At 41.8% G+C, this 12,973-nt stretch overlaps 1 protein-coding gene across 2 annotated transcripts in view; it reads right to left on the bottom strand.

The window, feature by feature from the left end:
* Positions 1-3,871: 3,871 nt before the first annotated feature.
* Positions 3,872-12,973, bottom strand: part of ehmt1b (euchromatic histone-lysine N-methyltransferase 1b) — a 31,356-nt gene continuing 22,254 nt past the window's right edge. For both annotated transcript variants that reach the window (XM_083982993.1, XM_083982994.1), the window contains exons 17-26: positions 12,655-12,759; positions 12,385-12,539; positions 11,334-11,504; positions 11,035-11,179; positions 10,860-10,937; positions 10,495-10,610; positions 9,300-9,386; positions 6,292-6,370; positions 6,023-6,198; positions 3,872-5,211 (exon numbers count right to left, since the gene is read on the bottom strand). In XM_083982993.1, the coding sequence (XP_083839119.1) occupies positions 5,022-5,211; positions 6,023-6,198; positions 6,292-6,370; positions 9,300-9,386; positions 10,495-10,610; positions 10,860-10,937; positions 11,035-11,179; positions 11,334-11,504; positions 12,385-12,539; positions 12,655-12,759 (1,302 nt within the window). In that variant the 3' untranslated portion in view covers positions 3,872-5,021. The remainder of the gene's footprint in view (positions 5,212-6,022; positions 6,199-6,291; positions 6,371-9,299; positions 9,387-10,494; positions 10,611-10,859; positions 10,938-11,034; positions 11,180-11,333; positions 11,505-12,384; positions 12,540-12,654; positions 12,760-12,973) is intronic.

The raw sequence follows: 12,973 nt of genomic DNA, 5'->3' as shown, positions 1-12,973 counted from the left end.
CTGTCTGTCTGTCTGTCTGTCTGTCTGTCTGTCTGTCCGTCCGTCTATCTATTTATAATAATAATAATAGATAGATAATCGATCTATCTATTATTATTACTTCTGCCACTACTAATGCTATTAATAATAACAACAGTCTACTTTTTGGTTTTGGTGTTTTTGCATTTCTATTTCACAGCTAGACTGATAATAATTTAATAACAAAAAATAAATCATGCCTTCATTATTTCAGTCTTGTCTCATGTTATATGTTTCTGAATTCTTACATTACTGTGTAAGAGGATTAAGAGGAGGGAGGAGCAACAGTTCAAGTAAATGCAGGATTTGTAAGTGTTAGTATCTGCTGTTACGTTTTGTGTGTCTCACCTGCCGGGCCACAGCATTTTGTTCAGGGTCTCGTGCTTCGTGACGAGCTGATGGACTCCGTCCTTCTTCCCTGCTTTGCTCAGTCCGTCCAGGTGTAAAACTGTGTCATACCTCTGCACAGTGTCGGGGTCAGTAGCTCTCCATGACGCCTCCTCTGGCTCCCCGTCACCGGGGTCAGACGTCCCCTCCTTGGACCCGGCCTCCCCCTGTGCCCCCTTCCCGGGGTGCTGCTTCTTGTCAGATGATGGAGCCCAGGTGTCCTCGTACTCTGCCCCCAGGGTCAGCCTCCTCCAGGAGCCGAAGGTGGCCGAGCGCACGGCTGGAGAGGAGACGTGAGGAAGAAAAAAAAAACAGACAGAAAAAAACATGGCCACTGATGATAATCAACAGAGGTGGTGAGATGACTTGACCTGACGAGACGACCTGAGAGGTGGATCTCAAGCATTTATTGGTCTTTTTTCTGGCCATCAGGTTTTCAGACTAACAACAGTTATGCCTCATTTTCACAAACCACTTGAAGACACAGTGTACTGACTTTTTTTGAACTGCTATAATTCCCCTTGATAGTCATAACTCATTAATTTTCCATGCTAGGTCCCTGAAACAGACTCCAGCCTCACTGGTGTGTGTTTGAACAGCAGTCAAGAAAAAGAACATTCTCCAAGAAAAACTCAAGGATTGAACACACATACTTCTAGTGTTGCAGAGATCAAAAACTTTTCTGCTTAATCATTTCGTGACCCCAGAATGTACTTTTGACCCCATGAAAGGAGACCCTGACCTTCAGTCTGCATAGCTACCAGTTAAACTATAAGAAGCCCTTTACGTACCTGATGTGCATTCATACAATAAAGAGATGTAAACAAACTCCAGGTGAACGTACCATAGATCACAGTGGATCGTCTCTCTGCCCATCTCGAGTTGTATGGAGTTGATCTACTCATCATTGCTTCTCCAGGGTGGCTGAGGTGCGTCCAGCTGTGCTCTGCGGTGAAGCAGCTGTGGGACCTGAGCTGTGCGACTTGCCTGCAGGAGGCTCCTCTCCAAAGCTCCAGGGGCCGGGGGCACCAAAGGTTTGCTCCCACCTAGGAATGCGGAAAAGGCTGTTTCCTGTGCTGCCAGTTAAGAAGCTCGTTATCAGAGCGGCCATCTTTGAAGCTGGAAGGGTAAAAAAAATTCTCTGATTCAATTATCCACTCTGTTTTTCGCTGCCTGCCCTGGTAATCAGGAAGGGAGCAATCATCAGCAGACCTAAAAGGCCCTGCAGATGCACAGCCCCTCACTTCCCACTCTTTGTGCCCTCCTTCCCTGGTACAACAGACATTTTCTAACCAAACCCACTGGCTGTTTTTTTTTCTTTTTTCAGCTGATTTTATCCATGTTTTTACACCTTTCCTTCTTCACTAGGTTAAGTTGTAGGGGTGGAAGTGATGAGATGTAGGCCTACTCACTCGGGTACTGAAAAGCAAGTACTGCTTTGACCTTTTACTTCTTTTTACATTTTCCCAGCAGCTGCACTTAGGCTACAAGTTACTTTGCATATTATTAATGTTATTAATTCAGACTTTAGGTATGTTAGGGGGGGAACATTATATCAAAAATCTCTTCAAGCAAGTGTTCTTAAAGGGACAGTGTGTATCTGTCAAGGTGCAAAATCTGAATATACTATGAATAAATTATATAAGTGTATAATTGCTGTAAAATAAAATCTGTTTGGTTTTCATAGCCTTATGATTCTTCTTTTATATATACATATAGCAAGGGTCTTGCTTAAAGAGTGTCGCCATCTTGCGCCGCCATGTTTGTACGTAATGGAAAATCCAGCCAACCAGAGAGCACGTTTCAAGAGTTTCACGTTCATAAATAATAGAATTATTTAATAGAGAGAATTGGAATGCTAGATGTCACAGTTTTCCCCTCATTTTACTCACTGGACCTTTAAAGCAGAAGTAAGTGACCCGGTGGTTTTGGCTAACTTCTTGTCAGCCGATGGAGTTAGCAGTCCCCGCCCTCGTCCCTACGTCACCACATTCACGTGCATCCCTTGGCTGCACACACAGAGAGGACCGCCCCTTTATGCCATTCTCTCTCCTCATTGGATAAAGGTTGTAGGATACAAGGAGAGTTTTCTCCTCGGCTTACAGCAGAGCAGAGTGACTGACAGACCCGTGTTTCGGACCAAACACTCTATAGAAGTGATTGCTGTCGGAAGATATAACTAAGACTTATATTAACACAAATATTCCGCTTACTTCTGCTTTAAGGTTTGCATTTAGGAGTTGATCATTTTTACTCTATCTACCGTGTTGTGGATTTGTAATTTTCACATATCAAAGTGCTCTGCAGACTTACACAGGTATACTGAGTTCAACTGGTTGATTAGAGCTGGGAGTTAGGAGGTCGCCTCAACACGCTGATGTTCACAGCAGGAAAAGCACTGGTGAAATAAATCCTGTCATCACAACTGAGTTCCTCTAAATACCCCCATCACATCCCCACCGCCATTCATGTCCAACTGTCAGTGTCCTAATGAGGCTTCGTTAAATGAAGTGAGTCTCATTAGAGACCACAGTCTGTGTTTGAAACATAGAAATGAAGAATTAATTTAGTTTTAAATGTTTGTATGAAAATGAATTAATTGATTAAACTGTGTTTCACAGCCATTTCAATACTCTGTATCATACTTAGCTTTTTATTCAAAAGGTTCAATCAGTGTTTTCAGTGGTTTGTTTAATAATCATTAGGTTCTGTAAATGTGGAACAATGCAACATGTTGACATAAACAACATAGTTTCTAATTTTAAAGTAGTAAAGTAAGCAATTTTTTTTTACCATAGGTATCTTTACTTTGACGTCTATAATGATTATTATTTTGGTAGGGTAAGGCCCAGCGGTGTTATAAGTCAATGACAGGAACTTGAATGTTGTCACCCGCCTAATTAAAAGTGCTCTGAGAACTAATTACATGGCCTCCAGATTGCTCAGGGTTGGATGTGGGCAGTCAGGTTGGGAGCTCCTGCTTCAGACAGTGGAGCCTGAAGTCTGAATCCAAACTGTCTTTTACTTGTAATATGAGGTACCTTCCATGGTGGCATCAATGCCTCCTCAGCCTCTGTCACTTTGAAATGAGCTCCTCTCTCCAAACATCACGGCTTCTGAGAATCTAAACTCATTAAAGCGCATGCAGTGTGGGACGTGTCGGCCTCTCTGATGCCACAGCTGCTCAAATATTTCAGTGCCAGGCCGCGAGCCTGTCTGTCAGTGCTCATGCTGCTGCTGCTGCTGCTGCTGCTGCAGGGTCCGGCTAACTGCAGGCTTCAGTTTGAAGATATTTCAGTGATGTGTTTGTGGTTGAAAAGATGACGAGCCAGGGAAAGACATAATGTTTAAAATCTGCAGCAGAATTTTCAGGTAGCAAGAGAAACTGCAACAAGTCTATCTGAATAAATGTATTAGTAGTAAATTTATTGAAAAAGATACAACCAATTAGATGGATGGTTCACGGTCCAGAAATATGTAACAGAACATAATGGAAGTGCATTTTTATAACCTTTTTTTTCTCAGTTATACCTTTCAAAACTTTGCACAACAGCCACTGCTTTACTAACAACATTTAAAAAGATGGGTTGGCGTCTGTCGGCAAAAATCAAGAGACAAAATTAAAAACAGGCTAACTACAGTAACTACAATTAGAAAAATTAAACATAAAAAAACTTAAAATGTTCTCTTATTTTACAAACTATGTTCACTTGGGTAATACAAATGAAAACAAAAGTAAAAACCTTTGTCAGCACCATGTTATTTCTTCTCTTAATTCAACCATTTTAACTCGTCCACATCTGCGAGGAGCGGAACATCTGACACATTAAGATCCCCATGCTTCATAGAAAAAAAGAAAAAGCTCTGTCAGTTTATTCAGACTAGAAACGCCTCGTTGTTGAGGAATGGTACAGCATCTTTCTACTGGACAGTCTATACTCACTCGAGTAGCAAATTTAAAAAAAAAAAGAAAAAAAAAGTCCTTTTTCACATCATGTCAATTAATTCATCAATTCATAATCAACCTCGGTGGCAAATGTTGGACATCCATTCAAACACTGCAACAAAGATGAAATGACACAAAAAAGTGGCAACATAATCCAATATATTTATCAGCTAATTTTGCTGGAATGGTTGGTGATAAATGACCAGAGCGGTCAAACAGGTTAAACACAGCTGTATGCCGAGGTTGCCTTTGCAAAAGACAACGATCTGCTCGTCCTGAACCCCCGACACTCCTCGAGCACGACTCTAAGAGAAGCCATTTAACAATGTCAATCAGTTATCTTTAAAAAAAAACAAAGACTAAATGCACAGTTCTCCCTCCCAGTAACGTTGTATATGAAATGTAAAGACAGTCTCACTGTGCTGCCCTCTGCTGTTCAGGTGGAATAAAGGAGCAACCGCTTCTTCCAGGATTTGATTGTGCATCTGCTTCTGTACGTGTGTGTATGTGAGCGAGTGTGTATATGTGTGTGTATATGTGTGTGTGGTCTATGGTCCAAGGTCATTGAATAAGAAGTGGAGATACAGTACAAGTTCACTGATAGAAAGTTCACGGAGAATGGACACAGTCCTGTGGGTGTAGTGAAGCTTTAGTGTGAGGGGGGGGGGTCCTATGAGGGGCTGGGGGGGCTGTTGGAAGAGCTGGTGTCAGGTGACACGCTGGGCTGCCGCTGGTCCTCTGGCGTGCTGTCGGCCTGCAGCGATGCCATGGCCGCCGCCGAGTACTTACACTTGGAGGAGCCGCATTCGCAGTTGAACAGCTTGCTTTTGACTTCCCAGAAGTGGTCGCCATAGTTAAACCTGAGGGGGGGGAGAGGGGGTAGAGGGGGAGGGGGGCAGGTGATTAAACCACGGAACTGTCATTTAATGAAAACCAGACATTAACGCTGAAGGACAGAGCTAAGTCGTTTGTAGGAAATTGCAAAGTGTGTCTGTGGAAACTTCAAATCAAAGCAGAATGCACAGAGGATCTTCAGACAGATATTACACAACAGGAGTGGGAGAAGGTGCAAATACAAAACTCATCTGTTACTAGTAGATTTAAAGTGATCCAATATATTTGGATTATGAGGATGTAACTCCTGGAAAACCTAATAAATTCAGTCCTATCGCCCCAGACAGATGTACAAAATACAGATCAGAGAGAAACTATATCATTACATGTGGAGTTTCTAAATGTTTTCTAGTTTTCTAAATGAGACAAGGGGGACAGACCCTACACCATTTTTTTTCTTTCTTTAGATATCCAGATATAGGATATCTATATAAATGCATTCACATTTGTTTATTTATTTTACTCATTTACTTATTATTTGGTTCACAGGTGAGGGGTTGGTGGGACATAAACGAGAAAACCAAACCAAAAAAATGATATATCAAGTTGAAAATGAATAAAGATAAGTGATACAAATAAACTGCACTGAGGAAGTGTCATCAAAATGAATGTCAGACTGTATCACAACCCTCTGTCGTCAATATCCACTAAATCTATACATAGACACTAATATCAGACTCATAAAGGGATCCTCAACATCGTGAGACGTGATGAGCAGGGACAAAGACTTTGACGTCAACGTGGCACAAAATGAGGAAAGAGACAAAGAGATCTCACCCGAGCTCCTCTCCAGCCTTAATGTTTTCACTGGCGAAGAAGGCGATGTGTGGGAAACGAAGGTCCTGGTGCGTGGTGAACACTCGACAGGCAAACAAGTTGGGCTCGCACATGTGATTGAGGAAGCGACTGATGTTACCATAGAAACGGGCATCGATGCAGTACAAGTCTTGTGGCTGTGAGGGGAAACAAATGAAAACACATGTTGTTATACGGAGAAACCAATCTGCTGTAGCTCTGGTTCATTCTGTATGTCATCAATACGCTACCTTGTCGTCCAGGCTGAACAGGTAGGCGTCGTTTTGCCTCATCTCTGCCTCTGCCTCAGAGATGATCTCACCTACGTACCTGTTGAAGAGAGGAGACGTCAGCAGCTGCAGGCATCAGATTTTATTCTGCTGCTGCTCTCAACACATCATGAACCAGGAGTTTTTTTTTTTTTACTGTTTAATTTGGAAAAACTGCAGGTCTGAGATACTGAGCATCAAAGATTTCACACCCATGCTGGTAAACCTGGGATGTATTTTCACATCTTTTCAAATATTTAACCCAAAAGGTTATTTTTAATTTAATAACTAACACCACACACATTATTCAGCACAGAGAGACCATGAGTAAGTGGATGACTCAGTTTTAATTAAAAAAGAAGACGAACATTTTACCAGCCAGTGAGCTCTGGATTATAATGTCTGAGCTACAAGATATTTCACTGTCAGATTATCAGTTATTATCAGTTATTATCTTAATAATTCTGCTTTGCTGTGGTGTGGGTCATACGATCAGCACCAAGGACACAGTCTGTTCTGTTCTTCACCACAGAAAACCTACACATGCACCAACGGTGACATCACAGACTGATGAACACACAGCTGTTAGAGCTGCTCATTACTACTACACAGTCTGGACGCTGCCATCAGCAGAGAGAGACTTTTTAAATCAGAATCAATTAATGCATTGAAAAATATATCAATACAAATGTCATATTTACTGTGTTTAATTTCTTTTTTTTTTAAAGTATATTCTTTGGCTTTTCATGCCTTTATTCGATAGGACAGTTGAGAGTGTGACAGGAAATGGGAGGCAGAGATGGGGGGAATGACATGCAGGATAGGGCCGTCTGACGCGGGACTCGAACCGGGGCCGCCTGCAGCGAGGACTATAGCCTCAACACATGGGGCGGGTGCTCTACCAACTGAGCTAAACACCGCCCCAATTTCTTTGTTTTCTTCATTGATGGCATAAGAAAACCAGGTGTTACATGAAGGGGACACAGTGGACAGACATGCAGATTATGGGATGTTGCTTAAAGTGACAAATCGTAAATGCAAACTGTAGAGGCATATCAATTAACTGTTGGTGTACTGTATTCAGGGTTCCTACACATTTGAAATTTCCAAATTCCATACTTTTTCCAGACCCTAATTTCCAGATTTCTCGGTAAAAAATTCAAATAATTTGTGATATTTGAGTAAATAGTTGTGCATTATATAAAAAAAATCATGCAATTAATCATTTGTTTTCATTTGTATTCTGAACGTGTATGCCATTATGTAACCAAATAATTTCGAGGAGATTTTAGCTATAGGTAGCACATATACACAAATAATTAACCCAGATAACTTCAGATAAGACCAAACCCAGATAAGATATTAAGATAAATATATTTCCATACAATAATTTCCATTTTCCATACTTTTCCAGACCTGGAAATGTATAAAATCAAATTCCATACTTTCCATACTTGCGTAGGAACCCTGTGTATTAAAAACTGGTGCACAGCCATTAGTGCCACATTCCAACTATAAAGCAACAGTCTGATGGTTCTCTTGCTCTTCTTACATCACAGTGCTGATCGTGCGTCTGATGCCTGATGTAAGGTGGAGTATGAGCCACACAGATCCACATCAGTGAGCTCCACTGTTAAACTGGCTGACATGTTGGTTCATGACTATGAAGTCACACTGTGGTTTATTTAAAGTCAGACCAGCATGCACGATGCGCTGTCCTGCTGCTGTAAATAAAACACAGTGATTGTCTACTGCAACATTGGAGGAAACGGTCAAACAAACTCACTATTCACTCCTGTGTAAGTGATATTTGCTAAAAACTACAGTGTCCAGCTGTTTAAAGAGTTTACTGAGAGTTATCTTGAAATAAGAACATTTATTTCTGGACTGATTAGTAATATTTACATCTGCAGTAAGAAGCAACAGGGTGAGGGCAGCAGACAGAGGTTGGAAAGTTCTGAGACATGAAAACACCTTTGGTTTGAATGTAGTGAATATTATAAAAATAAAGAATAGCTCTAAGCTTAAAGTTAATTTACTTCCTTTGTCAGAACATACAAGTAAGGGGCGTTATGTGGCGCAGTGGGTAGAGCAGGTGCTCCATATGTAGAGGCTACAGTCCTCGCTGCAGTTGGTCCCGGTTCGAATCCTGCATCGTGCTGCCCTTTACTGCATGTCATTCCCCCTCTCTCTGGCTCATGACCCCATTCTGACATCACAATTTTCTGGCGACCCCGTCAATCAAGATACGCCAGCTCAGATATTTTTATATGCTGCATTTTATTAGAGAAAGTGAAAGTATAGAATACAGTTGTTTAGGATTGTGCGTGGTGTTTTTAATCTGAATTTTTAAAAAGAAAAATAATTCGTTTCAAATATATTTTTGTAAATTTTTTTTTTTTAATCTATTACTGGACTTTTCAGGCGACCCCATTCAGATGAAGGCAAAAATGCCCCAAAAATATACTTAAAAAAAAAAGCATACACGTAAAGATGAAAATAGGCAGCAGACAGTGAGGATCTCGCAGCCACAACATTTACTGAACAGTTTCTAAAGACGACTGTTACTCAACAGGTTTTTGAAATGGTGCGCTCAGAATCCGAAGTGTCACAACTTTCTAGAAAAGCTGTTGAAAAGCGTCACAATACTTGAGCGGGAGAGTGAGTGACACCACAGCGAAACACATCGGAGACACCGACAAGCACCTCTGAGCAGGAATGATAATCATGTCTCTCGTCTGCGGCGCTCACACTCTGAGCTGTTACCATCTGGCAGGAGCTCCAGACGCCGTGTGTGAGAGGAGCAGAGAGAAGTGACAAAATATCTACTCCGGGTCGACCCACGTTAAAAACACTCACAGTTCTGCAAGTAAACAAACTGTTTTCTCCTAGGACCTAGAAACTGCTGAGAAATATTAACTGACTGAATCCTGGGACAAAAAGAGTTAACTGCAAGTATATACAATGTTTTATTTGTGAACAGGACTTACTCGCATATAAAGCTCCCCTGTGGTATGTCCTGCAGGCTGCGCACACCCCAGCCCTTCGTACTGGTCCTGTAGAGCTGAAGCCTGGTGCTGGAAGATCAACACACAACAACTTTAACTTGTAGGTAATGACAGTTTCTCAAGGCACTTTCTGGGACTGACACTGATATCTTTTTTCTTTCTGATATTAACTTAAAGGGATACTTCACCCAACGTCGATAATTAACCTATTCATCTACTCACCGTCATGCCAAGGAAGGGTTTGGAGAACTTTTAGAGTCATCAAAACTCTTTTGGAGTTCCAGTACTGGTCCGGCTGGCAACAGATTTTCATATAATGGCGGCAGATAGTTCTCACTTTTGAATCGTCCAAAACACACACTATGAAACATCCAAATACCTCCATACTGCTCGTCTGTACTGACCCAAGTGTCCTGAAGCCACAACATGCAGTGAAGTTGGTCAGGGACATGCACGACGAGAAACACCCTCTGCATGACCTGCTACCTCCAACACGAGGCAACTGCACAGCTAAGACGCTGAGGAACCAGCACAAGCTGGCTGTACCGATGGCCAAGACCAGCAGGCTAAGAAACTCAACCCTGCACACTGCAGTCAGGTTATACAATAGTGGCTACAAATGATAGCTAACTGTCTTTGCTCACTGCCCTGAAATATTTTCTTATAACTCTGAAATTATTTGTTTGTTTGTATGTAGCTTCTTTTTTTAAATGTTTTTGTAAAGTTCTGCAGTTTTTCAGTGGAGCCAGGGCTCCACTGCAAGCATGAATTAAATAAAATCAATCAAAAAAAAACATGAAAAAGTTTTTCGGAAAAATTAATTTGATCTCTGTTTTTAGCCTTGTTGTAGTAGTAGCTCCCAGTGGTGTTCATGTTTGTGCGCATGCGTGAGATTTGCTGTGAGATGTTCGTTCGTCATTGTAAACCATTGGATGTATGATGTAAACACCGAAGAACATCTCGCAGCAAATCTCGCGCAGCCACTGGGAGCTACTACTACAACAAGGGTAAAAACAGAGATCAAATTAATTTTTTCCGAACACCTTTTTCATGTCGTCAAAAGCGTTTTGATGACTCTGAAAGCTCTCTGAACCCTTCCTTGACATGACGGTGAGAAGAAAATTTGTGAATTATCGATTTTGGGTGAAGTATCCCTTTAATAATAAAGTTTGAATACCTGAGTCCATTCTGTACGACCCGGTTCTTGCAGGTTCTCCAACAGGAACATGCATGGTTGCACTCAAAGATGAGAGGAGGCTCCTCACGGCAGAATTCAGGGAGGAGACGACCGGTCTGAACATGACAAAGAAGAACGTGTAAGTCCTAAGTCTTTAAAACTGTGTCATGAGGTCATGATTCATTAATATACTGTACACTACTACCACTGTGTGTGAACCCCCTGCTCACACACACATTCGCTCTGGTGCTGTTTTTCCTGCTTTGGTCCCTTAGCTCCAGTGAGTTCTTACTTTACTGAGGTATCCACATACAGTACTTTCAGGTTTATCTCTTTGCTCCAGATGCGTAGCGATTTGTTCTCACCTTGTCGTACCAACAGCGCAGACTGAGCTGTCCACACATGCAGATACTTGCTGAACAATCTTCTTTACAGACACAGTACTGTGAGACAGAAAAAAACACAAAGATGGTCACTCCACACCGTCAAACGTTTGTCTTTTTTCTCTCTGAGCGGCCGATGAAACCGTTTCACACTGACCTGTAGGTGTGTGATGTTTCTGTCGATGTTCATGGGGGAGGTGACGCAGTTCTCAGAGATGTACTTGTAGTTGTCTGGGTAAGATTCACTGTCAACCGAGTTGACGCAGGGGATGGGAACTCTCTCCTGGCCCAGAGCGATGTCACTGTAAACGGAGGAGACGCGCAGGTTAGAGGCTGTCACGGCTTCCCAAGTCAGGAGGGAAAAAAAATGACTGTGTTTTTCCATTTTGATAAGACTTTAAGTCACGGATGAGTGAAACTGGCCGCCCACTGTCATCCTGTACTATGTCAGTCAACCTGTGAAGGATTTTTTCCTCTGCTCGACTGAGCCTGGAGTTCTTGGCGTCCCTCTCCCTGCGGTTGGCCTGCAGAACCGCCCAGGCCTTTGAGTTGTGGCTGCAGCAGTCTGGAGGAGTTTCTCCCTCACGGTTCTTCAGGAACACGTCTGCTCCCCGAGACAGGAAGACCCTGACGAGCCAAAGAACACATTTACTGACCGTCAGACCAACAGGCAGCCTGTTACAACTTTTTGTTTGTTTTGTTATTAAACTTTTTATTTGAAGAATAATAGGTTATACATGTTGCTCTTAAGTTTGTATACACGCCATTAAGTCTTATCATCCAAGCAGATAATGAAAGAAAAATAGATAAATAGTTATTAATTAATAAATACTTTTTTTTTTTTTAAAGAAAAAATTCACATCATTACAAAAGCACCCACACTCTCTCCTATCACAGTACTACTGTACAGGTATACTTGTATCTGAACTGGGAGGCAACTTAAGGATCCAAAAAATAAGAAATGATGACAAGGAGAAAAATAAAAATAGAATTTAAAAAAATGTAAATAAACAGTAGTAAATAAAAATAGTCAATAACAGCTGTAAAATGAATACGTTTGTCTGCCCATGATGCACCTTCCTTTATCCATAACCTCTCCTGTGAACAGTATCTTATAGTAGGGTGAGAATAACTGGGATGACATGAACAACAACACAAATAATATTCATTATAAATCAAATAAAGATAGTTTGCTGTATAACTGAGAACAGTGTAATTACTGAAACAAAGAAAGAAAACAGAACCAGATGAGTGGAGTCACAAACTAGGGGGTTTTATCACATTCCCCAGTATCCTGCCAAGAAGTTGTTATATAGTTTATCCAGATTCTTATCTCCAGTAACTTTCAAACTTATCCTGTTCAAGCCTGAGATTGAATGTTAGTTTCTCCATTATGAACCACTTTGATCCAGTCTCAACATTTTGAATTATTCTTTTGATTCAGACCCGACAGAGCAACTCATTTAAATTCATTTAATCATTGATTTTCATGGTGGCGCAGACTCACGTGACACAGTCCAGGCGATTCTCTCGAGCGGCGATGTGTAGAGGAGAGTCTCCGTGGATGTTGACCACATGCAGGTCACAGTGAGCGTTCAGGAGCAGCTCGGCGATCTCCACGCTGCCAGAGAACGCTGCCCAGTGGAGGCAGATGTTCTCCTCCTGAAGAAAAGGAAACAACACAAACCGACAGTTACACTGTGCCTAATTCTTCTGTACCGCAGGTTCAACACACGGGGGGGTGGGGGGAGGGGGTGGGACAGATGTGTCAGCCGACCTTGTCCCTGATGTTGATGTCGGCTCCTTTGGACAGAAGCAGCTTCACCTGGTCCACATGTTTGTACTCTGTGGCCCAGATCATGGCTGTCCAGCCTCCGTCATCCTGAGGGAAAACAACGAGCAGCAGAGTGAAGTTATAAAAAACAACTCCTACAAACTTCTCTTTGATAAATACTTTTAAAACAGAGGTTCATTTACGGAGAGAATGTGTCATTCCATCACATCACAGGTCACAGAGGAGCAGTAGGGTTTAAAACAAAGAGGGTTCATTCAGTCCAGCCTGACTACATCTTATTTACGTGCAACAGGAGTGACTG

This window comes from Trachurus trachurus, assembly GCF_905171665.1.
Source record: "Trachurus trachurus genome assembly, chromosome: 12".
NCBI classification, from domain to species: Eukaryota; Metazoa; Chordata; class Actinopteri; order Carangiformes; family Carangidae; genus Trachurus; species Trachurus trachurus.
This window is presented reverse-complemented; position numbering and strand designations above follow the sequence as displayed.